The sequence below is a fragment of the Phyllostomus discolor genome, chromosome 2 (assembly GCF_004126475.2).
Source record: "Phyllostomus discolor isolate MPI-MPIP mPhyDis1 chromosome 2, mPhyDis1.pri.v3, whole genome shotgun sequence".
Taxonomy (NCBI): domain Eukaryota; kingdom Metazoa; phylum Chordata; class Mammalia; order Chiroptera; family Phyllostomidae; genus Phyllostomus; species Phyllostomus discolor.
This window is the reverse complement of record NC_040904.2, coordinates 140,927,401-140,953,801: the sequence shown is the minus strand read 5'-3', so window position 1 is coordinate 140,953,801 and position 26,401 is coordinate 140,927,401. Positions and strand designations below refer to the sequence as shown.

General features: G+C 35.9%; 1 protein-coding gene across 1 annotated transcript in view; it reads left to right on the top strand.

The window, feature by feature from the left end:
• The window catches only part of OTOGL (otogelin like), a 128,586-nt gene that overhangs the window by 11,996 nt on the left and 90,189 nt on the right, over window positions 1–26,401 (top strand). Inside the window, exons 7-17 of the mRNA XM_036018638.1 lie at window positions 2,841–2,962; window positions 5,942–6,147; window positions 11,560–11,687; window positions 12,054–12,160; window positions 16,968–17,074; window positions 17,292–17,417; window positions 18,630–18,738; window positions 20,767–20,813; window positions 21,254–21,399; window positions 22,448–22,571; window positions 26,034–26,211. Of these exons, the coding sequence (XP_035874531.1) occupies window positions 2,841–2,962; window positions 5,942–6,147; window positions 11,560–11,687; window positions 12,054–12,160; window positions 16,968–17,074; window positions 17,292–17,417; window positions 18,630–18,738; window positions 20,767–20,813; window positions 21,254–21,399; window positions 22,448–22,571; window positions 26,034–26,211 (1,400 nt within the window). The remainder of the gene's footprint in view (window positions 1–2,840; window positions 2,963–5,941; window positions 6,148–11,559; window positions 11,688–12,053; window positions 12,161–16,967; window positions 17,075–17,291; window positions 17,418–18,629; window positions 18,739–20,766; window positions 20,814–21,253; window positions 21,400–22,447; window positions 22,572–26,033; window positions 26,212–26,401) is intronic.

The following is a 26,401-nucleotide window of genomic DNA, read 5'->3' as shown; positions in this document are numbered from 1 at the left end:
ATCCAGTAAGGAAATGAGGTCTGTTGAAAGTTAACTTGTGGGGCATAAAGATAAAAACTCGGTTTCTTTAGATAGAGAGGTTAGTGGAATTCACCTTCAACACTCACAGGGCTCTTGTTCTCAGTTCCCTTTTGTCCTTGACGCCTTCACTCTTTTGCTGGGTTTATCACTCCAACACCTCTGACTCCCTCATTGAAATGGTCTTGTCCAGTGTCTCACCCTTTTGAGGACTGAAGTGTCAACGAGGTAATCTATCCTTTTATAACAATACATGCTGCTGAACTGCGCTTCCGGAGCCAATAGATAGTGTTTCTACATGGCCCTGTTTTGCTTGGTGGAATTTGCTTTCAAATCAGCAACTCCATTTATTTTAAATATCATCTTTCCCCTGATTATAGAAGTAGTTGACTTCATGTGTAGAAAATTTTAAAAATTCAGAAAACTAAAAAATAATACTAGAACTATCAGTCAAGAGTTACATTTGCTAATGGTTTCATATATTGCTTTTTATACATTTTTCCTCTGGGTCTTGTATGTATTTATAATATTAAAATTATACTATGTATAAAATTATACTATGTATAATTTTGTTCTATATTTTCACCTAATATTATGTCAAGAAATTTCTTACATGTCAAACATCTCTGACAAACACAAATTTTATTAGCTATATTTGTTCCAACTTATGGCATACTCAAATTATTTAACTATGCCCTGTTTTAGAAATTAGGTGTTAATAATATTTTCAGTATTTTAAAAGATTTATTGATAAACATCTTTATGCACAGTTTTATTATCCTGATTCTTTTTTCCTTTAATTTCAATTTAATTTTTTATGAAAAGCATACATGTACATAGTTTAAAAGATTTCATCTAGGCATACAAAGTAAAATAAAATAAAATAATATAAAATAAAATAAAATAACCCTGCCTTTCTTCATTCCCCATCCCCAGCCGCAGTCTGGCTCTCTAAAGGTAATTATTTCAACTTTTTTAGCTATTTCCTCTGGCTTTTATTTTACATGACAAAATCTGCAATTAAAATTTTTTTTAAGTTAGGCCTTATTTGTTCACTTTCTACCATGGAAAATGAGAAATCATGTCAGTTACATTACCCTTCCTACCTCTAACACACACACACACACACACACACACACACACACTTTCCTTCTCTCCTCCTAATAGAGTAGACACCATTTTTAGTTAAATCATATGTGGTTTTTATATTTATTGTCATTTACATATTGTACATATATGAATAATATTTATGTAAGTGTTGTTGAGAGCCGAGTTTGATAGGTTACTATGAGTTTATTTCTCTTCGTACATTTGTATGGAGTTAACATTGACCCCAGTTTTGGTTTGCTGAATGTTTTATAGTGCAGTCACAATTTTTTTCCCTCCAAACTCTCCATTACTACAGAACTCTTCTCAATATGGTCAGATACTTTAGGAAATCCCTCAGTCACTCAGTGTCTCTCCACCCTGCCATCCACACCCCCCTGCTCCCACGGGGGTGTCCATTGTTCTCTGCTCCAGTTGGGATTGGTTGTTTTTGAGCCTTTTACACAACTAACACTTGGGATTTCTGTTCTCTGTCCTGGAGAATTTCGTTCTGTGTCTCCTGTATTGATCTCCTTGTTTCTTGGGTCCCATGAAACATTTAGTGATCCTGGAACTTTGTACATACTTGAGAGACAGGTTCTAAGAAGCTTATTGGATGCTCCAAGCAGGAGAACAGGGCTCACTTGTAGCAGTGATAGAGCAGAAACCCATTTCCCCTTCTCTGTTTTGCCCACTTGTTTTAATTGATTATATTTTCAAGTTGTTTTCTGGAAAGAGAAAATACTTTCCTGGAAAGTGTGTATGGAAGTGAACACTTTAAACCTTGATTATAAGTTGGAATTACTTTCAGACTTTTGAGACTCAGTCCATTTTGATTTCTGATCATTTCACATGTGGCCTCTCTCAACTCCTTCTACAAATTTTGAGATATTCTCTTTATCACTAAGGTTGTAAAATTTCAGGATTGTGTATGTATTTTTTTTTTAAATTTATTGTGCTGGGGACTTGATGTGCCTTTTCAAGCTTTACAAATCCTCCATTTTGGAATAATATTTCTTTTTCTTCTTCTCTTTCAGAATTTCTTCTCTTTCTCTCTTCAGAAATTCTGTGATTCAGGTATTAGAGCTCCTCAACTGAGTGACTGATTCTGTATTTTCTTGTTGATGCCTCCTTGTTTTCTGTCCTGTTGCTTTTTTGGTCTATGTTTTGAGAGGTTTGTTTCCAACTCTTAGGAATTTATCTTCCAACTATTGTATTTCAGTTATATGTTTCTCCTATGATAATGTCAATATACAATTTTTATTTTTTGAATTTCATTGTTAACAGAATTTTATTCTTGTTTCATGAATAAGGTAACTTCCAAACTTACTTTTCAAAAATCATAGATTTTTGGAAGTTTATTTCTCTGAATTGCTTTTCATTCCTTTGATCTTTTGTTAATTTGTCTTTCATGTTGCAGGTTTTTATCAAAGTCCATGAATGTTTATCCACATTTGAGGATTAGCTCTAAAAGCTGATCAGAAATCTCTGAATATATGGATGGGGGCTTGCTTGCCTGGTGGGAGATTAAGCAGGGAGCCTCTGGTCTCATTAGATATGCCCCAGACATGAGTATCTGTATGTCTTTTATCCATTTTGTTTCTCCAAAGAAAAATACTTCAAGGATTTTTATATATGCAAAGATACATATACATACATATATATATATGTATATATATGTATATATGTGTGTGTACATATATATGTATCCTTTCTTTTGTTTTTCTCTCTTTAAGGTTCATAATAGCCCTAAGTGCCTTGGTTCAGTGTATTATTGTTATCGGTCAATCAGCCTGTTCTTTTCAGACCAACAGGAAATTCGAATTTATGGGCATGAGATAAAAAAAAATGGAATCAGGTAAGATACAATAAAAAGTATAATGAACATAACACCATGGATTAATAGTATTTCCAAACATCTCACACTAAAAGTGAGCTGTGCAGAGTAGGAAGAGAGAATTTCTTTTCAACAAAAACCTTAAAGTTATGTCATACAGGTATCAAAACTTTGGTAGGCTCCAAGGCCAGCCATGTGGTCAGGACAATGTGTAACTGTGTTCCTGAATAGATCAGGGCTGCTTCTGATTTTCTGTTTGCCAAGAGTGAGATCTGAGAGTTTTAGGAAGGGGTATATTTGGAGGAAGGTTTTATACATTTTAAACTAGGAATATTGTGGAATAATCTTCCTTCCAACCTAATAATTATAGCAATTTCAGTCTTAAATATTTCTAGGCTGAGTTACAGCAGGTAAAGTAAATTGTGTGGTGGAAAAATTCTATCTACCATTCAAAATTCACCAACAAGTGTTTGAACCAAAAAGATTCTTTCCAGTGCAGTGGTCTTACCAACCTATGTGCTTTATTTCTCAGTTTAGATTCCTTAAGATGCAACAGATGGTAGCAGAAAGGGATTTGGATGAAGTACCAGGGGAGCCAGGCACTGACCAAGTCAGCCTCTCTGTCTCTCTGGGCTTATTTTCTTGATCAAGTGGGTTCTGTACTTCTAATTTTCTTATAAAAGAAAGCTTAGTCATTTGAATGGGAAGATAATACATTACATATGCATTTCTTGGAACAGAATTTCAATAGTAATTGTGAATTCCTTATATGGGATTTTAGGTAACAAAATCGGCACTTAAAAATTAAGGGGAGGGGGAGGGGAAGGAAGGGGAAGGCTTGTCAAGGAACATGTATAAAGGACCAATGGACAAAGCCAATTGGGCAGGGGGAGTATTAAGTGTGGGGGGTGGGAAGTGGGCAGGACAGGGGCAAAGTAATGGGGGGGGAATGTGGACAACTATAATTGAACAACAATAAAAATTAAATTAAAAAATTATGTTTTGTGAAACCGAAATGGCATTCGAGAAGATTCTCAAGAATACTAGCCCTTTGTTACATCAAAGATATATTTATATTTTAACTCAGACATGTATGATAGAAAAAGGATGATTTTCTTATTAACCAATTAAATTGCTTATACATATACTGTATCTAGCTGAGGGTCTAGCTCATAGCAGGTGCTAGAGAAGTGTTTGCCAAAATGAAATCAAATATTTGAGGCTGTGTGCATCATGTCTTACCTCTCTGGACTTCTGTTCTTTCACTGGTGAAATGAAGGGTTTTTTGAACATATGAATCTGTGAATGATTTTTAGCATTAATCAGTGCATTCATTTTAGTGTGCATTATCATAGTATCCTGCCTAGGTTGAATGGAGTTTTTCTTAGATTAATAGCATATTATCTAATTTTTCCTATTGTGCCCATCTCTACTAGCATCCTTTTGTGTTATAGACATTAGAATGATCAGATGCACCTTTTATTTTTAAAAAATTTATTTAATTAATTTAATGTGAAACAGATAAATGACAAATGACCAAACCAAAAACTACCCACAATAAAACAACTATACTTTCATATAATTGACATTCCATTGTTATAAAATATATTTAGAAAATATGATTCACTTTTTATGTATAGTTTTTATAAACTTGTGAACTTGAACAGTATATTATTCATACTGAATTTCACCATGCATTTACTATGAACTCCTAGTGTTTATAATTTTAATATAGATTATGAAAGCAATTAGCTAGTATTTATATTTATTCTCCAATGTAAATTTTTAGTTATTTTCCTATTCTTATGATTAATTCTCTGTAAAAATTTACCTGCAAACATCTTTGGGCAAATAGTTAGATATTTTGAATTGTTTCTTTGGAGACTATCCTTTTGATAATAAGTAGGTTTAGTTTTATAGTTTTGTGCCATGTAGCCATTCTTCTCCTGAAAAGGAACTCAATAATTTGAAATTTTTGAGAGAAATGTTTGAATATAATTATTAACTCCTACCTTACATTGTAGATTATAATTTTTAGTTACCATGCCTATAGTAATAAAAATGATATTTTTCCCTCCATTTTTAAAAATTATTAGCACCTGCTATTTTCTCTAATATTTGTGGATAGAAGAAGAGTGTTCTTTAAGAAGTATTCTAGGCAACTTACTGCACTTTTAAAATATCCAAGGGTGTACTTTTCTTTAGTTCTGGTTGTGTCTCCTGCTTCCTTTGTATGTGCACATTCTCATGAAGAGTGAAAAGACTGGACATCAGACCAGGAATTTAAATATTCAACATGACCTTTGTTTAAATAGGACAAATTTTATCCAACTTAAAAATTATGACTCTAACCTCAATGCGCTACTGTATGACTAAGTATCCTATACTCCTAATAATGAACTTTGCAGCATTAAAAATGTAAGTTATAATTAATCATGCCTTGACACTTTTCTTTTGGAAAACAATCGCTTACCAAGGTGACACTTTGGGGATAGAAGCTCCTACTTCACTGCAGCCAAGTTTAAAACAAAAATTAAACAAAATCAGAACTTGTGCAGTATGTTTACATATTTTGACCATGTTTGTACTACAAAATTTTGCGCAGCATTTTTGATTATCTTGAACTCTCCAATAAAAATAAATACATGTAAGCTCTCATTATTCAAAATAGACAAGGTTATTTTCCAGATTATAAAAATCACTGATATTTAGCAGAAGTGTATTTTTGTTTGGATGAATCATCCATTATAAGTATAAAATCTAAGTCAGTTTGGAGAAACATATGATTTTTGTTGTCTTTTTATTTCAATATCAAATTTTTCAACATATCAAGATTTTCTATAGGATGGTTGCTTGGGAAATCTAACTATAATTTATTCAACAATTTTGAATAATAGCTATCTTTTATTTGATTGTCTCAGTTACTATGAGAAAGAAAGAAATCACCTGTAATTGATCCTTCATTACAATTCTTAGATTGCTTTTGTTCCATTTTTCAAGCTTAACATTGCCTCAGACAATTGGACAGATTTCTGTTGAGAAACTAGCTGACTACATTCTGGTGAAAACAACCTTTGGTTTTTCATTGGCTTGGGATGGAATATCTGCAATTTACCTCAAAATATCTGAGGAGCACAAGGGGAAATCCTGTGGCCTCTGTGGAAACTACAACGGCATTCAATCTGATGATTTCATCATTCATCAAGGTAAGGGGAGCAGGAGAAATACATGGATACTCCTGGGGTCTTCTTCCTTCACCAATCCAACTGTTTGTACCACAAAAGGTACAACTTGTCCTAGCCTGGGCAAAATTGGTAGGCATCACTTACCTGTTGTAGTGATTTTAAGTGAAGCTTAAATAGAAAAATATTTTCGTGCCACTCTTGGAAACCATGTGCTAGTTTATATTTGCTAAATTAAGATACAGGGCTTACTCAAGTAACAAACATTAACTGGGCATGAACTTTGTCTCAAGCACTGCCGTGGGAGCTTGGGATACATCAGTGAACAAAACAAAGACTCCTTCCTTGTCAGGGCTTACATTTTAGTGATTTGGACCCATTCAGGGCAAAACTGTTCCCTTTTGGACAAGAGCTATTTTGAATTGTCTTGATAGGAGTAAATTAAATGACTGTCATAATAATTTTATAAATTTAATTAAATGAACAGTATTGTGTATAATATGTTTTATGTAATTCATGTATAATGTCGTATCTATCATTATCCATCTATTTATTCAAAGTCATGAAACTAATCTCTGTAAACTGTTAAAAATGTGTTTTCTTTCAATTTGGTTACTAGCGTGTGGTGGCAACAGAATGAGAGTCACAGGACACCATCAGGACTCAGGTCCACATGGAGGGGTGCAGTCAAAAAGAGCACCATTCTTCGTGCCAGCAGACATGGCTGTGAACTTTGTTCCCAGTCTTACAAATTTTGTTGTCTGAGGGAACCCATTTAATCTCTCTGATGGTCACTTTCTTCAGCTGAAAAATAGGAATATAGTAATTCTGAACCTTAAGAGCTATCAGGAATAATAACACATTCTATTTATAACAGTAGTTATTATGAGCACATAACTACATTATTCCCAACCCTTGCAACATTCTGTAAGGTGGGTAGTATTTTCTTAATTTTCTAATGATACAAGATGATGTGCCCAGTGTAGCACAGCTTGGAAAATGCTGCTGCCAGGGCTGGATTACAGATCCGACTGTCTCCCAACTCTGTGCTTAGGTAAATGTGTGAGAAATCCACTTGAAATCTGTAAAGTGCTAAATCACCCTTTTTTAATATCATAAAATTAATAAAGGAGAGTTGCCCATATATTGTGTTTTAAGGCACAGTGAAAATCTTACATAGAGAGTGGGTTCTGGAATCCCTGTGGGATTTGAATTCCGCTTTGCCTATTATAAAGGTTTCTAATTTTAATGATATAATAATAATATATACTGCGTAGAGTTGCAAAGTTTAAAAGAGACTACCCATGCAAGACATTTGGTACTGCACGTGGCACATCATTAATGCTCCATACATTTTAGCTAGTTTATAATCATCTCCACGTGGTCTCAATAAGCCTCTAATGGAGCTGAAATAAAAATGTTTGTTTAAAGACAGGGCTTTAAGAGGCCCTTGTTAAAATGCAAACATTTTATCCACAAGGCATCATGCATCATCAGGATTAGATCCCAAGTGGCTAGTGTAAAGAGCTGGGCTCCAAAAAGTCAATTTCCTTATATGTAAAATGGAGGTAAGAATAATGACTGTGAGAATTCCCAGCCTGTGAAGATCAAATGAGAAAATACAACTGAAACTGTTCAAAAGCCTGTGAGTACCATACAGATAAATATACAGTATTGAGATCATCATGAAATGGTGTTTTGTATCCAGTCAGGGTTTAGAAGGAGAGGACTTACAGAGTTGAAATTTTGAGAGTAGGGATGAAGACTCAAGCAGAACCAATCTAATGGTAATTACTGACTTCTTTTTCTTCTTTGTGAAAACTTCACGAGAAACATAATACTCAGTTCAATTCTCAATGTTAGAGTTAGAAAAGACTGATGTGGGCGATTCTCCTAGGACACCTGGGGAACGTGGTACAGAGGTCTGGACAGAAAACAGCATCTGCTCTGTGAGAGGCAGAGAGACTCAGGTTGGAGTTAAGAGTCGGACAGACTTCGATAACCTGGCACATAAAAGGGTTGCTCACGGTGAGATAATTGGGGCAGCAAAGTGCCGATAGCAGATTACAAGTGGCAGAAGACCAGCAGGAGGCTCCTGGACTGAGTTATGGCTGAACTGGCAGAAGACAAGAAGGACACTGGAGAATCTATGGGAAGCACCTAAAGAGAGATTTCAGCTTTTTCACAATTTTATTTGTTGCGCAATCTAAAGCAGAGTAATTTAAAAAAAAACTAACTTACAAAAATTTATGAGGATATGAAAAGAACCTGCCCTTTAATTTTCTTCATGCTCTAGTAATGCAAGAAATTTCTACAGATGAGCTGTATTAACTTCAGCTTTAAGATCTTAGCATTTTATTGAAACTCCACCTTTACATTGGTGATTAGATAAATCTTGAGAAGCAGTGAGTTTAACTGAATGCCACTGAATGCATAATTTCTTAAAAGTGATTAAGGTTGTATTTCTCTCTGCATCCCTACTCATTCTTCAGAGATGACTTCACAAAGAAATGAGGCTTTTCGGAATTTCTGTGGATATAGATTTTAGTTGGTTGCCTAGTTGAGATTCTGCTTCCATAATTCATGTCTGTCGCTAGCGACACATTAAACATAGAAACCTGTTCACGCTTCATTTTCCTAACATGATTAATATTGCCTCACTTTCATTCTCAGAAATGGCCCAATGTGAACAATAATTGCTTATTTGTAGAACCTTTTATATAAAACATTTAAATCTTAGTTTGCAGGCTCTAAGACCACACATTGACTCAGAATAGCCAATTTTGTGACTTTTATTAATGCAATGTAGTAAAAATAGCTAAATATATGATTGATAAACTAGAATTAAAGTGAACTCTAAAAGATTGCCCAGGTTGTTTAGTAACATTAAAATTTGCACACAAATATTAAAATAACTAGGCCTTTAGGAAATGTTTTTGTTTCTTTAGACATTTGAAAATGATGATGTTTTAAAATGACATATGGCTATAAATTTTTTTTAAATTTTATTTTAATCATTGTTCAAGTATGACTATAAATTTTTTAAGGGAATATCCTTTTTTCCTTTTTAAAATAAGTATATTGGACTAGACCCATGATTAGTTCAGTGTGTAACATTTCCAACATACCAGAAATAATGAGGTGGGCCAAATTTGAAAACTCTAGGATTCTAAACAATGTTTTTAATAAATATTACAAACTCTCTTGTATTTATTTATTTGCTTATTTAGCAAATGTATTTTGAGCACCTACTCTATACCTGATACTAACCTAGAGATACAGCACAGGACAATTCAGGCAAGCTCTCCTCCTTCCATCAGTAGGTATTATTGCGAAAAATAGCCGAGAGAGAATGAGAGAGAGAGAGGCAGGGAGAGGGAGAGGGAGAAGGGGGTTAAGAGTGATAAAACAGTGTTTGGTGGTAGTCCAGATCATGTGACAGAGAATGTTGTCTGACAAGATCATATTAAAGAGACGCTTACATGAAATAAGGGAGAGAGTGGAGGGAAGATTGGAGGGGAGAGTGATTCTGAAGGGGGAGGAGCAAGAGCAAGGAAAGTGCAAAAGAAAGGTGGTAATGAGTCTGAGTGAAGAACAGTGTATTGCCAGCAGACTGGAGTAGGTTGAGCAACAATAGGAGAAGATATAGGAGGGGTCGAGGTGGAGTGAGGTAGGTGGAGGAGGTTGGGAGTGCAGAGGCCAGATCAAAAAACCTCTTCAAAGCCACAACAAAGTCTGGGATTTTACACTAAGAAAGCATTTTTATAGATGCACTCCCACAATCTTCCAAACAACTAGCACATGGACATTATCTTCTTATCTTGAAGATAGGGAGAGAGAATTCAATATTTGGTTTGAGATTTTTGATTTTAGTGATGTGATATAACTTGTCTTCAAAGGTAGGCCTGTGGCCACGTAAATCTACATGGTAGAGAACCTAAAGCTCAAATATGAGGCTATTTTAGATGGAACTTTGAGATGTCATCTTCTTTTTTCTTTGTATAGATTTTATTTATTTATCTGTAGAGAGAGGACAAGGGAGGGAGAAATGGAGAGAAACATGATATGAGAGAAAAATTTTGATTGGTTGCCTCCTACACGCACTCTGACTGGTACCATAGTGCAACCCAAGTATGTACCCTGACAGGGACTCAAACCTGGGACTTTTTGTTCTGTGGGACGACACTCAACCAAGTGAACCACACTGGTCAGGGCTCAAGATGTCACCTTGTTCAGTTCTGCTAAATCCTTGAGATTTAAGATCCAGATTGTCTGAAAGTGGGACAGCTGATTTTCATTAATTGCGAAAATTGCCCAGGCTGGTATAGCTCAGTGGATTGAGCACAGGCTGCAAATTAAAGTGTCACAGGTTCAATTCCCAGTCAGGGTACATGCCTGGGTTGTGGGCCAGGTCCACAGTGGGGGCCATGTGAAAGGTAACCACACATTGTTGTTTCTCTCCCTCTCTTTCTTCCCCCCTTCCCCTCTCCCTAAAAATAAATAAATAAAACCTTTTAAAAAATTGCAAAACTTGTTCTTAAGCCAGGTGCCGGGACAGTGCAGTGTCCAACCTGCAGCCCAGAATGGCTATGAATGTGGCTCAATAGAAAATCGCAAATTTACTTAAAACCTTTTTTTGTTCATCAGTTTTTGTTAGTGTATATAAGCTCCTGAATCTTGCCTCTGAATAATGCTGAGGTGGTGTCAGGATTCCTAACAATCTGTTCTGAACATCTTTAGAAACACTTTTATCATATTTAGATGAAATGGATTCATTTCTTAGTCTTCTGTTTGCCAGGTGTCTTTTTCAGTCTTTCAGTGTGGGTGTATCCTCTGAATCTGAAGGGTCCACGAAGAGTTTTTTTTTTATTGTTATTTGCCCTTGATATAGAACTACAATTTTAATAAGCTTCTGACTAATGTCAAATATAGTGAGAGGGATTTCTGAAGATTTTTATACCAAACTTTTACTTATGCTTCTGTTTTATATATATTTTTCTTTTCTCCGCAGCACAAACTGGAGTCCTGTTGGTGATTTACTGAAGTGCATATTGTATCACTTGCTTTCAACCTTTCCTCATGTTGCTTCAATAAATTTTTCCTCTTTAATGATATTAACACTTATTTGGTCTTAACATTCAGTCAATTTATTTTTTATTATGCTAAGGTAATGTTACAGGAATGGGCAAAAATAGGTTTACAGTTGTGAGTATGTGAAACAGAGTTTATTCTTGTATTATTATTTATTAAATTATTATATTATTTTCTATATGAACAACTGTACAACTCCATTGCCTACCCCTGAACTGTCTAATATCATTGATAATTATAAAGTTATTGAGTAACTTTTTTACCTGGGAGTTTATGTTGATGAACTGTGTGTTCGTGGAAAGTGATATAATCCCACACATTTCTGTGTGTGTTTGTGTGAAACAGATGACTACACAGAAGACATTGCTATGTTTGCAAATAGTTGGTTGGTGCAGACTCCAGATGATACCAAATGTGTACCCACACCTTCAGATTTTCCAAATCCATGCTCCAGTGGAATGCCAGCATTTGAGGTAAATTTGCTGTAAAACAATCTGGGCATGTTGGATATAGTACATATGTATTCTATTTGTATATTTAACATTAAACATTTAAAGTGCAAATACTACATAATCAAACACTATCAAATTTAGGAAATGTAACTACAATGGGAATAACTTTAAACTTATTTCAGAAATAGTGAATCCAATGAGTTTCATAAAAGCAGTACTCATTACAAAAATAGGTAGTTATAAAAATGTCAATTAATATTTATAAGAAGAAATTACCTTCTGCCTCTTAGTAAGATCAGAGAGCCTTACAATTAGATCAGTAGAAAAAATGAGAGTACAAGTATATCATTGAATACATCCTGGTGACTGCCATCTTCTTCTGCACAGGCCATCTTCTTCAAGTGTCAGATTCTGCTGCAGTTTCCTTTTTTGAGCTGCCATGAATATATTGACCCATATTTATATATTGCCAGCTGTGTTAATGATCTTTGCAAGTAAGTGAAATGATAGTATCTGCAGTAATATTTTTTATATATAAAAAAGCAAAAAATTACTTCTGTAACTTAGCCATCTCATCAGCTCACATCACATAATGAGAAATGTAAAACAAAAACTGTACTAAAATCTATTGAAAGATTGATTACCAGATAACATGTAAAGTCTATTTTATATAAGTAGCATGAACAGAATATAGTGATTCTTAAGTATTTTTCATGCCACTGATCCCTTTTGGGAATCTAGAGATGTCTGCAGACTCTTTTTCAAAAAAAATGTTTGAATGCACAAAATAAAACAGAAGTTTACAAAGGGAACTATACTGAAATAGAGTTATTAATATAGTAAATGAAGTGAGTTTTGATATATACACTTCTTTATTTGCATTTTAGTTCTAATAACTACTGTCATTTGATATAGTAATGAGTGTAAATATTTTGAGATAGCTGTAACGACTTTATTTATTTATTTGCTTTTTGTGTTCCAATTTTTTTATTGTTGTTCAACTACAGTTGTCTCCATTTTCACCCCACCACTCCCCTGACCCCATCCATCCCTGCCTCCCACCCTTGATCTTACCCTTCTCCCACTTTGTCCATGTATCCTTTATACATGTTCCTTGATGACCCTTCCCCTAAAAATGAAAACATGAAAGAATGACATATGAGATATATTGGTGACAAAGTCAGAGATACTACTAACAACATTGTGATGTGTTACTTAAGTGTTTAATGGAAGGAAATGCTTAATTTCATTTGGACATTAGTGAAAAGAAACGTAATATCATTTCCATCCAGGGTCACAGACTCTGCATTCTCTTCCAGGTGAAGAACACTTGACTAGGTGGTTTCTGGGAAGCCAGCTCAGTGAGACTTTTCATAACATGGTCGTTAACATAGAACCTACTATCATAAGTTGCCCATTATTGAAGTTCTTTCTATTTTTTAAAAGTTATCATATATATGATTTAGCTCTCATGAATGTTCAAGAATACCTCAAAAATTATTAGTAAATCTGATTTTTAAAAAGAATTTTAAGAAGTGTAGATAATATATGGGAACTTTGTAAAAAACTGGATTAATTTTTGGATGAGTAAAACTACTTAGTCATCTTGGGTAGCTTGTTAAGAGGTTTAAGTTTATCAGAGGTAAGAGCAAAGAGGGAAGGTGAGGTGGTACAAAACTATCCTATTTATAACTGCTCTGCTTTACTTAAATGGTGATTATTACAAAAATAATGAATATAATGATATTTTTCAGATATTAACATAAGTTTATTTGTAATACTTGCTAATTTTTAGTAGAATGCAGTTGTATCTTTATTTATACGTACAGTCTCTAAGTGTTAGGGATTATGAACACAGGAGCTTTGAGAGAATTACCTTTCTACCTAAAATATCAGGTACTGGCCTCTACATTTTACAACATTCTGTTCCTTATTTGGTTTTATTTTTTAAGAATGATGTTATTATAGCTCTATTCTGTCATTCAGTCTCTTGTTTTGAGGATCCCTGTGGGCAGTCTCTGGCCCTATTTTAGCCATGTGTGTGGAATTTAAATTTTTTCCCATTCCATGGGTCTCATTCTTGGACCATTCATTCTCTAGCAGTCTTTTCATTTGATGTTATCGTTATCATCTTCAGCACCTGTTTTTTTGGTAGACCAAGACAAAGCACCATTTGGCAGACCTGGGAAAGTCATTCTCTGTTTATCAGTTAGGATACTGCTTGGATGCTATAATTGCTGAAGTATCAGTGATGAAAATTAAATTTTCTATCACATAAAGTCCAAGCTGGGAAGTGATCCTGGGTTCATCTGTATTATGTGTCTGCCCTGAGTTTCCCAGAGACTCAGTGATACCATTCCTATGTCATCCCCCAGGGCCTGGGGTATTGATTCTCAGTTTCATGGTCAAAACTGGCTTTTCACAACCACGTTCATATTTTAGCCCTTGGGGAGGGAGAAAAGGATGTAGAGGGCTGACAGCTTTTTGAAGGACGTGACCTGTAGTCTCATGCACACTCCAACTTTCAGTCTTCCCACTGGAACTTGGAAGCATGCCACACCTCGATGCTGGGACTGCTGGGCAATGCTCTCCCTGGCTCAGCAACTACATGCCAAGCAAAATCTTGGAGGTTCTCATACTGAGGAGAAGAAGAGGGAACTGGGGACAAAAAAGAATCTCTGCCACACTCACTTTGGAATTTCATCACTGAGAAAGTTAACATGGGAAATTTACTGTCTTTTAGGCTTTGGATTTTGAAACTGAGTGGCTTTCTCCAAAGGCAAATAAACATTTAAGGATAGAAACACAACTTCTACTGGTTGAAGTCATCTAATACTTTAAGAGATATGTTTGAGGTGGAGAGACCAGGTTTGCAGGCGGAGCAGACATATAATACCAAAAGAAGGGCATTATAAATTGAGTAAGTGGTCATTGACAGAATGGTGTGAGAATCTTCTACAGTGAGCCTTTCACTCCTCTCAGTATGTCCCCCAGGACTAGACCTGCCTACATTCTTTCTCCCCTAAAGCAGATTCCCTTCATTTCTTATACATTAGAGGACTGCATCACAGGGGCCCTATATCATGAGAATAGCATTGTGAATTTGCTGAATTCAAATTGATTTCCTGCTTGAATTAAGATAGTATATTGAATTTGATCCAATACATATGTTCTGAGCATCTATTCTGAACTGAGTATTGTGCCACACCCTGGAGAAACAAAAACAATTTATTTTATTTTACTTTTCTGTTTTTAATTTTTAAAATATTTAATTTATTTATTCCTTTAGACAGGGAAAGGGAGGGAGAAAGAGAGGGAGAGAAACATCAATGTGTGGTTGTGTCTCCCACACCCCCCATTAAGGACCTGGCCTGCAACCCAGGCATGTTCCCTGACTGGGAATCGAACCAGTGACTCTTTGGTTTAATAGGCCAGTGCTTAATCCATTGAGCTACATTAGCCAGTGTTATTTTACTTTTCTAATCCTCACCTGAGGATCTGTACCTGAAGATCTGTTCATTGATTGCGGTGTGGGAGGGGAGAGAGAAAGAAACATTGATGTGAGAGAGAAACATCATCGGCTGTCTTCTTCACATGCCCTGACAGGGAATGGAGCCACAATCTAGGTATGTGCCCTGTGCTGGAATGGAAACTGCAACCTTGTTTGGTGTACTGATGGTGCTTTAACAGCCTGAGCCACCTGGCCAGGGCAAGAGAAACAAACAATTTAAAAAGGGATCTTGTCCTGGGCACTCAGATTCTAGTAGGGCTGAGGAACAGGTGTCCAGAAATGACAAATGCTCTAAATGCAATGTGCTGTGAATGTGGGGAGGACTGCTGACTTTATCAGGGAGCCCCTGTGAAGGCTCCACAGAGAAGATGCCTCAGTTGAAATTTAAAGAATGATACAATGCTAGTTCTAGAAGTTAATCTCTGTTTCTGTATCTAAGAATGGCAAAGCAAGGAAATGGTTTTAGTTCTGCCACATCAAGGTCAATCAACAACAGTTCCTTAACACTCATTCTCCCTCAGTAAATAGGGATAATAATTTCTTTCCTGCTCAATTGTTGTGAATTTTTGTGTGCTGCTACATGTAACATGCCTAGCATGAATCCTAGAGTAATTTAGATACTTAACAATGGCAGCTATTTTAATAATAGTTGCACTGAGTTGAAAAACCAATATTCAGTTAATTTGCTAACTTTGAAAGCTTCTATTAACTGTAAGAGACAGTGCACATGTTTTAAGGGAAATCATAAACTTCATGTCTTTCTAAGAATGGAATAATTTTAGCTTACCTTGACTTTCAGAGACTTTTCTTATTTGGAGGTTTAGAATATTTTCTGAGTTTGAGGTTTATCTGCTCAACCTTTTTCCTTCTAAAGGTTGGTTAATTGGACTAGATAAGCGGATGACTCCAATTACAGTAGCACAGGAAAAACTCAATTAGAGATGGGCAGCTTTTACAATAGAAATACTGAAAATGCTAAGGTTCACAAAATGCAGCATTCTTAAGGTCATTATCTTGTAAGATACTAAATATTCAATTTTGAGTTTGATGGGTTGAAAAACAAGCTAACTATCTTACTATAAACCTTCCTTATTTTATAGGTACCTTGCTAATCTGCTTTGGAAATTGGCTGACCTGTTATATTTGTTTGGGGGAGCTTCTAGGGTGATTATAGGAAAATAATTAGAGATTATTTACTTTTGGCAATATTATCAAAGTAACTAGCTTTAGTAATTTAAACTTGAAAGTATTAATTTTTAAAATCTTAGGTTAAGTGCTATTTATTCAATCTTTCAGAAGTGGTACAGATTGTTAGTATTGGTTTTATTCCAGTGTGTAGACTATCAAGAGCATGGTATCTTTGAAATAATATTCACATTTGGTGATTTTGTTGTGATAGAATTTTATCTGTTGTAATAGGATTTATTAAATTCTAAAAGGTCTGGGATGCTTTGTGCAGGAGCCAAAATTCCATACAAGAATTCTGGAACAATGTCAGAATTAAAATAGAAATGTTTTTCAGTTTTAGGGACATGGTTGAATCAAAAGATGAGTGGTCAAATAATTTAAGACTTTGATGACGACAATTTACCTAGGTCTTTTTTAGCTGGGACCCTATGTTGATTTATTTTCTGTATTAGTATATGTAACGTATTACGTACATGCTGACATCAGTTAATATTGGAATATTCACCACATACTAAACATTTCTAGTAGAGGTCAGGAGCTCAAAGATGTAAATTCTGTCCATATTTCTGATGTGATTCTGCCTTTGTTTTCTCCCTTTCCAGAGCTGACGATGATGAGACCTACTGCCGGGCAGCCACGGAGTACGCTAGAGCCTGTTCCCACGCTGGCTACCCTATTCAAGACTGGAGAGATGACTTTCCAGCATGTAGTATGTTTTCTTACTTTCCAAGCCTGGTGTACTTTTGTTAATTTTAGGCTTATTCTAGTTTTCAAAACTTCCCCGAATACTCAAAATGGATGAATTGAAAGGATTTGTTTTTCATGATGCAGTGATAATGGTAAACTTGCAAACCTTCTGAAATGCTAATTTTTTTTTTGAGGTGAATGAAGTTGACTTACGGCTCTCCCCTGTTTGTCCATTTCAGCTGATAAATGTGATGATAGCTTCGTCCATCGGGACTGTATCAGTTGTTGCCCACCCACCTGCACATTTGAGAAAGAATGTCTTGGGAGCAATCTCCAATGTCTTGATGGATGTTACTGTCCAGATGGTTAGTGTTCCATGAAAGAAATCCCATCTCCATTTGTACAAAATACCATCCTGTAATCACAGAATTATGTTACAACATTCTCTCCCAGGACATTAAGGCTATTGCAATTCTCTGCCTTTGTAGGATTTTGTCCTTTAAGTGACTAATAGAAAAGGCTGCTTTTCTTTAATAAAAAGGCTAATTGCTTTGTAAATTTCCCAGAAAATTTGGAATCTAGAGCCCTGACATTACCCATGGCAACTATTTTGTTCTCTGAAATATTTAAAGATATTTAATAATTTATTAAAGCAATTTCATTAAAAAGCCTTTAAGTTTTGGCAGTACAAGATTTTAGTTGCAATGTAGTTTAAATATTTGAAATTATAAGTAACACAACCAATGACAGAGGTAGAATTTAAATTTAAGAATGACTCCTACAGCGATAGACCTTTTTTAGAGAACACTTAGAATTTACTCAAACTCTTTTATATTTATAGACTAAGAGAATAAAATCCCAGAGATGTTAAGTTATTTTAACACTGTCATATAGTTAATACAAGTGAGAACTCCCTGGAGCCGGATCTGTCGAGCTCAGCCCATTGCTCAGTTGGGGTTATGTAGAGGAGGATCTTCAGACGAGTGCTGGGCCTGCACTGTTTGTTATCATGAACTGATGAGATAAAGACTTTGCACTGGAATATAAATTAATACACCAAAAAATAAGTCAGTGCTTCCTTCATTTAGAAATTCTTGCTCAGAAAAAAGAACGTCAGCTGAATGAAACAGTGTGTTTAGTAACACAGCTGATTTACTCTCTGGCTCAACCATCTCTACTCATTAGAGAGAAGTAACAAATGCATTTCTACTGTGCTTGCCCTTTGAGTAGCACTGCCTGGCTATTTGTTTTATGTGTGATGATGGTGCAAATCTCTCATTTTGAGATGAACTGAGATTGAACCAAGAATATATTTTCTTAGTTGCCTGTATTCTGTACGGTGAACTTTGAATTTTTGATGACAAGTCATTGCATAAGAAAGTTAAAAATCACTGAAGTAGAGACTTAAAAGGTAGCTGCTGATTGAGGTAGAACCGAGGGATTGGTAACTTCCTTGAAAGTAAAGTGATTTGTATTTTGTTATCCAGTGTTCAATAAAAGTTGGTTAAATTATTATATATATAGAATAAAATCTTTATTATTTCTTTGAAAATTTGATATATGTTTTTCTTAAATAGGACTCATTATGGAAAATGGGGCTTGCATCTCCTTGGAAAACTGCCCATGTAGTTTTCATGGACTAGCTTATTCAGTTGGTTCAAAAATTGAACAAGAGTGCACCGAATGGTATGTGATCAATGCAAGCTGCTGATTTCTGGGTGCCCAGCTAGTCGACAACTTTACCATGACATTTGTTTAAAAGTGTGTAGTCCTTACTGATTGTCTTCTAAAAATTTCAACCGTAGTTTGTATTTTATTTGAAGTCTGTGCAGGGGTGGGGGAACATCTGTGCATTCCTTTGTAACATAATTCTTCTCACTTTCCTGGGGAATTTCATAAAATCTTTACCTATGTTGCATTTTCTTCTTATTTTTAATCACTAATTCGCACATACTTTTACTCTAGATTTAATGGTTCTCCTTGACCTCCTCTATTAATATTTTAAAAAGTGACTCTCCATAGTGCCAGTTTTGGGCCATGATTAGAAGCACTTAGAATTTCTTATTAAATAAGCCAGGACTATTGCTGGCAAGCATTCCTCACTCTGGGGCAGTCCTAGAGAGCAGCAGAGATTTAATTGGCATCAGGTTTCACCCCTTTTGCTGCCAGTGTGTAAAACGAAATACCATTGGCTAACTAACCATGTTCTTTTTTTTAATGAATTATTTCTTTTCTTTTTTAAATTTTACTTTAATTGTTGTTGCAGTACAATTTTCTATCTTTTACTCCCATCCCAGCCCACCCACCCTGCCCTCCCTTCCTCCCTCCCATTTCCACCCTCCCCTATCCCCATCATGTGCCTTTTATACTTGTTCCTGTAAACCCTTCCCCTTTTCCCCTGAAATTCCCTTCCCTCTCCCCTTTGAACACTGTCAGACTGTTCTCTATTTCAGTGTCTTTGGTTATATTTTGCTTGTTTCTTTGTTTTGTTGTTTAGGTTCCTGTTAAAGGTGAGATCATATGATATTTGTCTTTTACTGCCTGGCTTATTTCGCTTAGCATAATGCTTTCCAGTTGCATTCATGCTGTTGCAAAGGGTAGGAGCTCCTTCTTTCTTTTTGCTGCATAGAATACCTCAGACAAGGGTTTAGTCTCCAAAATATATAAAGAACTTACACAACTCCACTCTAAGAAGACAAACAACCCAATTAAAAAATGGGCAATGGACTTGAACAGACACTTCTCCAAGGAGGACATACAGAGGATCCAGAGACACATGAAAAGATGCTCAATATCGCTAGCTATCAGAGAGATGCAAATTAAAACCACAATGAAATACCACTTCACACCAGTCAGAATGGCCATCATAAACAAAGTAACAAACAACAAGGGTTGCAGAGGCTGTGGAGAAAAAGGGACCCTAGTGCACTGTTGGTGAGAATGCAGACTGGTACAACCACTATGGAAAATAGTATGGAATTCCTCAGAAAACTAAAAATGGATATGCCTTTTGACCCAGCAATTCCACTGCTAGGATTATATCCTAAGAACCCTGAAACACCAATCCAAAAGAACCTATGCACCCCGATGTTCATAGCAGCACAATTTACAATAGCCAAGTGTTGGAAGCAACCTAGGTGCCCATCAGTAAATGAATGGATCAAAAAACTATAGTACATCTAACCATGTTCTTAATACCAATTTGAGCTCCTGCCTTTCAGAGGCTGCTTCTATCCTCCAAAATTCATGTCTTTTTGACAGTAAAAGGAAGAATTTATCTTACATAAGATGTCTTTTCTCTGTCTTCAATGTCTGATGATCCTCAAAACCAATTTTCTTCATTTGTAGTAGATGTGTTATTTTATTAATCTGAACTCTTTATGTGTGGTTCTCTAATGATATAGGTAAATACTTTTGTGTGTGTGAACTTTTTCAGTTTAAGCAATGAGAAAAGGACAAAAACAAGTTCTCTGTTTGATTAGTACACACTTGTATCATTGTTAGTGATTTTTAAGTATGACGCACAACAAATAATAATTTAGGTGCTGGCCAGCACATATCTATCAGTTAATTAAAGTTGTGTGGAGATATTTTCCAAGTCCAATTATTCTGAGCCTATAAACATGATATATTTTGGTACATTAATCAATATATCAATGCAAACAATACAGTTTTTCTATGCTAGTAGATTAACACATTTATCATTTTATCTAGTGTATGTGTTGGTGGAATTTGGAACTGCACTGAGCATGATTGTCCAGGTAATCTTTTAAAATATTTTTAAAGAAAATTTCTCATGTTTTGGAAATTGAGCAGGAACATAGCAATGATATTTAAGAGGTGATCTCATGTATAATAAGAGATGTAATGATCTATAAATCCAGATAGTCAGGATAAATGGGAAATTGAATAAATGATAGCTTTGAACAGGCAACTTTGGTAAAAATTTTATTAAAATAGTAAAAATATTACAAAACCTAAAACATGTGAAAGAGTTATCATTTAATAAACTTTAAGTTAAATAGAATAACATAATTTAGTAAATTTGTCAAACTAATACATTTTAAACATTTTAGCTATTGTTTTTGATACATGATTATCTACTCTAATTTGACTGGCTTTTTAAGACTAAATAATTTCTTTCTCTTCCTTCTCCTTCTTTCTCTATTCTTTTTTATCTTTTTTTTTTTTTTTTTGGTAGTTCAATGCTCTGTTGTAGGTGACTCTCATTTCACAACTTTTGATGGCCGACATTATTCTTTCATTGGAATGTGCCAGTATGTCCTTGTGAAAGGGACTGGAAAAGACAAGTTCACAATTACTTTAGAGAAAGCTCACTGTGAGCAGGTAAGACTATCTCAGAATGACCAGAGAAATGTTCATTTTTTTGACTCAAATTTATATCTAGGTTAAGAATGGTAACATGAGTGGGTATAGTGATTTTCTTTAAAATTAAGTTGATTGTTAAAATGCATCATTCACCTACCATTATCCTAATGATCATATGATGTGTCCTGATTTCAGAGATATTACAATATGAGAACAAATATGTCTTAGATTAAGTAACATACATTTACCTGTATTTTCTTTCTTTTAAAAATGATATTTTATGTATAGTTTTTGAGCATTTCATGCATAGTAACATAATGGACCTTAGTTTTTGGTTACTTCAAAAATACTATTTTAAAGAGATGATTTAGACAATACTGGAGAGGCTTCATATTATTCTAAATAAATATAATACATTTCTTAGCACACTGAAACATTTATTTTAGGCTTTTTCTTCAAATAAACACATCGATAATTCATAAATGAAAATACCTGAATCTTCCCTCTGTCCAAATCAGGTAGTCAAAATTTTGTAAAAATCATTAATTTTCTGGTTGTATTATAATATAAAATGGTTACTCCAGCAAAAATTCTCAACTACTTTATTTGCTATTTTCCAGTTTGATTTTTTCCTTTGCAATACTTTAGAAATTTGAAAAAGTTTTCTACAAAGAATCATAATTTTTGTTTTTTTCCTTATTGATTTTTTAACATCTAATATACCACTTAAGTGAATTTAGAGAGGTACTTTGAAAAACATAGTTATTGGCACTTAATTGAAAACATTATTCAATGTTCTATGTAAAGTACATGTGTATATGGTATATTCAATACACTTAAAGATATATTTTATTAGTAATGGATAAGATGGAGTATATAGTAATTACTTTATTATATTACTTATACTCAAGCTTTCTATGTACCAGAAGTCTTCATGTAAGTGTACTCTTTCTTCTTCTTTCCTACTTTCACTCCCTCACCTGTTTTTCTCTCCCACTGTCCCTGTTTCTTTTCATGTCTCTTTATCTCTCTCATGTCTTTAACTGATGATTTGGTTTTTATGCAGAACCTTGGCTTGGTCTGCCTTCAGTCTATAACTCTAATTCTGGAGGATGATTTTAACAAACAAGTGACAGTTAGTAGGGGAGGACAAATCCTCACCGGTCCTAACCAAGGCTTCAGCCTGAATGGTAAGATGCAATGCTAATGATGAACTTTCCTCATATTAAAACAATAATAAAACAACCTAAATGGAAGCTTCTCCCATTGGCTGCCTCTCCTAACGTTTCAGTGTCTGTATGTTGCCAGATCCTCACCTAACATGGTAGAGACAACCATATTTATGGGACCTAGTGTTTACTTCAAATGGCTGAAAGTTTGAGAGGGGAGAGATATAAGCAAATAGCCACTTACAAAGGCTTTGGGGGTCTAAATGAGTGCAGCTTTCCCAGCCTTCAGGAGGGGTACGCAGGTATGGTCAGGAAAGTTTTCTGAAGGAGGATCACTGGGATGAAAGAGATGGTGAAAGTGTTCCATGCAGAGCAACAAGGTGTAGAGCTCTGCAGTATGTTTAGGGGGAACTATAGCTAGGTTAACATTACTAAAACATGAAGAGGGTAAATGGAGAATGTGCAGAGAGGAGAAAAGGGCAATAGGTGGGGGCGAGGCTGGGGAAGGCCTTACGTCCAGGCATCATTCATTGTAATTTTCCTGGGACAGGCCCTGTTTACATCTGTGTTCTAGCATAGTTTAATAACACTCGGTGTTACTCCCAGAAATGTCCCAATTTGTATTAGAAATTACATGACTATACTAGTGATTGCCATGCTAAAGAAGTTGAACTTGATATAAAATTGGGTATAAAACTATTATTAGTTTGCCATTTTTATGTACAAAAATGACTCTTATGTGGTTCACCCAAATAAACAGATTTAATGACATAGTCTTTGGGGGGATATAACACTGTTATGGCAGTGTAGAAGTGGCTTTGAGGACTTCTGGCAAGATGGAGGTATAGGTGGACGCACTGTATCCTCATGCACAACCAAGACTGGAACAACAACAATTTAGAGGCAGAATAACACCCAGAACTGGCAGAAAATTTATCTGAATGGAAGTTGGACAGCCGAGAAGTTGAAATAGACCCATTTATCCAGACTGGCAGGAGGGGCAGAGACAAACAGCCAGGCTCGGGTAGTGGTGCAGCACGGAGAACTGGGAGAATTGGGCGCAAAAGGCAACTGGGAGCTCGAGCTCGTAAGGCATCTGGGGCACACAAGATTGCAGCAGGTGGACCCTGAGTATACAAGTGGCAGCTGGCAGACCCAGTGAGGCGGCGATTGTGGAGCAGGGCAGAGTGCACAACCAAGGATCCCAGGAAAGGGACTGAGGTCCCACGGAGAACGGAGCTACAGCCATTGTTCCCTCTCAACCCCGCCCTCACATACAACGTCACAAACTAGGGACTGGGGTGCCCAGCCCTGGTGAACACCTAAGGCTCTGCCCATCACCATAGCAGGAGCAACCAAACAATAAAAAGAGAGAGAGAGAGAGAGAGAGAGAGGGAGGGAGAGAGAGGGAGAGAGAGATGGCTCAAACAGAAAAACAAATCAGTGCCCCAGAACTCAGCCTTCTGAGCGACTAAGAGATAGCTAACCTATCAGATGCACAGTTCAAAACACTGGTGATCAGGAAGCTCACAGAATTGGTTGATTTTGGGCGCAAATTAGATGAACAAATGCAGGTTACCATAAAAGAAATGAAGGAAAATGCACAGGGAACCAATAGTGATGGGAAGGAAACTGGGACTCAAAACAGTAGAGTGGACCACAAGGAAGAAAGAAACAACCAAACAGTAGAAAATGGAGAAATAAGAATTCAAAAAAACGAGGAGAAGCTTAGGAACCTCCAGGACATCTTTAAACTTTCCAACATCTGAATTATAGGGGTACCAGAAGGGGAAGAGGTAGACCAACAGATTGAAAATGTATTTGAACAAATAATAAAGGAGAACTTCCCCATTCTGGCAAAGGAAATAGAATTCAAGGAAGTCCAGGAAGCTCAGAGAGCCCCAAAGAAGTTGGACCCAAGAAGAAATACACCAAGGCACATCATAATTACATTAGCCAAGGTAAAAATGAAGGAGGGAATCCTAGAAGCAGCAAGAGATAAGGAGACAGTAACCTACAAAGGAGTTCCCATCAAACTGTCAGCTGATTTCTCAAAAGAGACCTTACAAGCAAGAAGGGGCTGGAAAGAAGTATTCCAAGGCATGAAAGACAAGGACCTATATCCAAGATTACTCTATCCAGCAAAGCTTTCATTTAGAATGGAAGGGCAGATAAAGTGCTTCCCAGATAAGGTCAAGTTAAAGGAGTTCATCATCACCAAGCCCTTATTTTATGAAATGTTAAAGGGACTGATTTAAGAAAAGAAGATTAAAAAAAACATGTATAGTAAAAGGACAGCAAACTCACAATAATTAACAACCACATCTAAAGCAAAACCAAAAGAAACTAAGCAAACAACTAGAACAGGAACAGAACCACAGAAATGGAGATCACGTGGAGGATTAGCAACAGGGGAGTGGGAGAAGGAGAGAGAGGGAAAAGGTACAGAGAATAAGTAGCATAGATTGTAGGCAGGAAATAGACAGGGGGAGGGTAAGAATAGTATGAGAAATGTAGAAGCTGAAGAACTTATAAGTATGACACATGGACATGAACTAAAGTGGGGGAAGTGGGTGGGTGTACAGGGTGGAGGGGAATGAAGGGGGGAAATGGGACAACTGTAATAGCATAATCAATAAAATATATTAAAATAAAAGAAGTGGCTTTGAGAGATGTTAGACATTCCTAACTAACACAGAGAAAAGTTAGGATGTGATTAAAATAGGGTGTGAAGGGAATGAAGAGGAACTGATCTAAGGCAGTGACAATAGAGATGGGAAGAAGAAGGTAGATTAAAAATTATTTAGAAAAAAAGGTCTGACCTTGGTGATGAATTGGAATGGGGTTGGTTAGAGAAGGGCAACAGAAACATGAAGTGATCAAAAAATCTTCTCATATTTCTGGGTTTGGTGGCCAGATGATGGTAGAAACTGTGATAGAGATACAGGAGTGAACTTCTGGTGGCAAAAGTTATCAGTTCAATCCTAAACACAAATTTCTTGTCTCTAAAGGTGGTTCATAAAATGTGTTTCTCAAGTGCTGAGCTCTTCCTGTGGCTGGAAGGCTCGAGAGAAGGGGAATTTTTGAGGAAAGTGGCTGGGCCTTACTGAATTGTGATGTGTGTTGGGAAAATACACACAAACGCACACATACATGTTGAGGAAGAGAGATCAGATTTTAAATGTCTGAGGACTCTCCACCCTGCCACGTGATGTTTGTCAACTGGAACTTCATATGGACCTGACAACTTATTAAAAATATCTGATTAAGATCCAGAAATGAGGGACAGAAAGGAAATGAGAGCAATAAAAGCATGCAAACTGTGTCAAAAACTGGCCCCGGAGCACAGGGGCATGAACTGGGCTCCTGCCTCCTCCATGTCCGTCCCTGTCTCTGGGAAGAAGAGTCCTGCTGTATGCTAGCATTTCAGAACACCGCCTGTGAATCTCAAAACTGACTTACATATATTTTTTTTTCCTACAGGAATTGTTGAAATTCAAACTCTGTCTTCCTTATTTATTCTTCTAAAAACCACATTTGGTTTAAAGATTTTGTTTGCTATAGATGGGGAAAGAATTTATATTCAGCTCACCAGCACTTGGAAAAGAAGAACACTAGGGCTCTGTGGCACTTTTAACGGGAACATAAGGGATGATTTTCTGTAAGTATGATTTCTGTATAGCTAACATGATTTAATGACTAGTAATTTAGAGGATATAAAACCCTTCGGTAAACATGTTTACTTAACTAATAACATAGCTAGCTTAGGCATCATGATTCTAAGAGCTTCACATTGATCATTATATTTACATTTTGTAGAAACCACAGATTAGCATCTCTGTTTTGTAGAT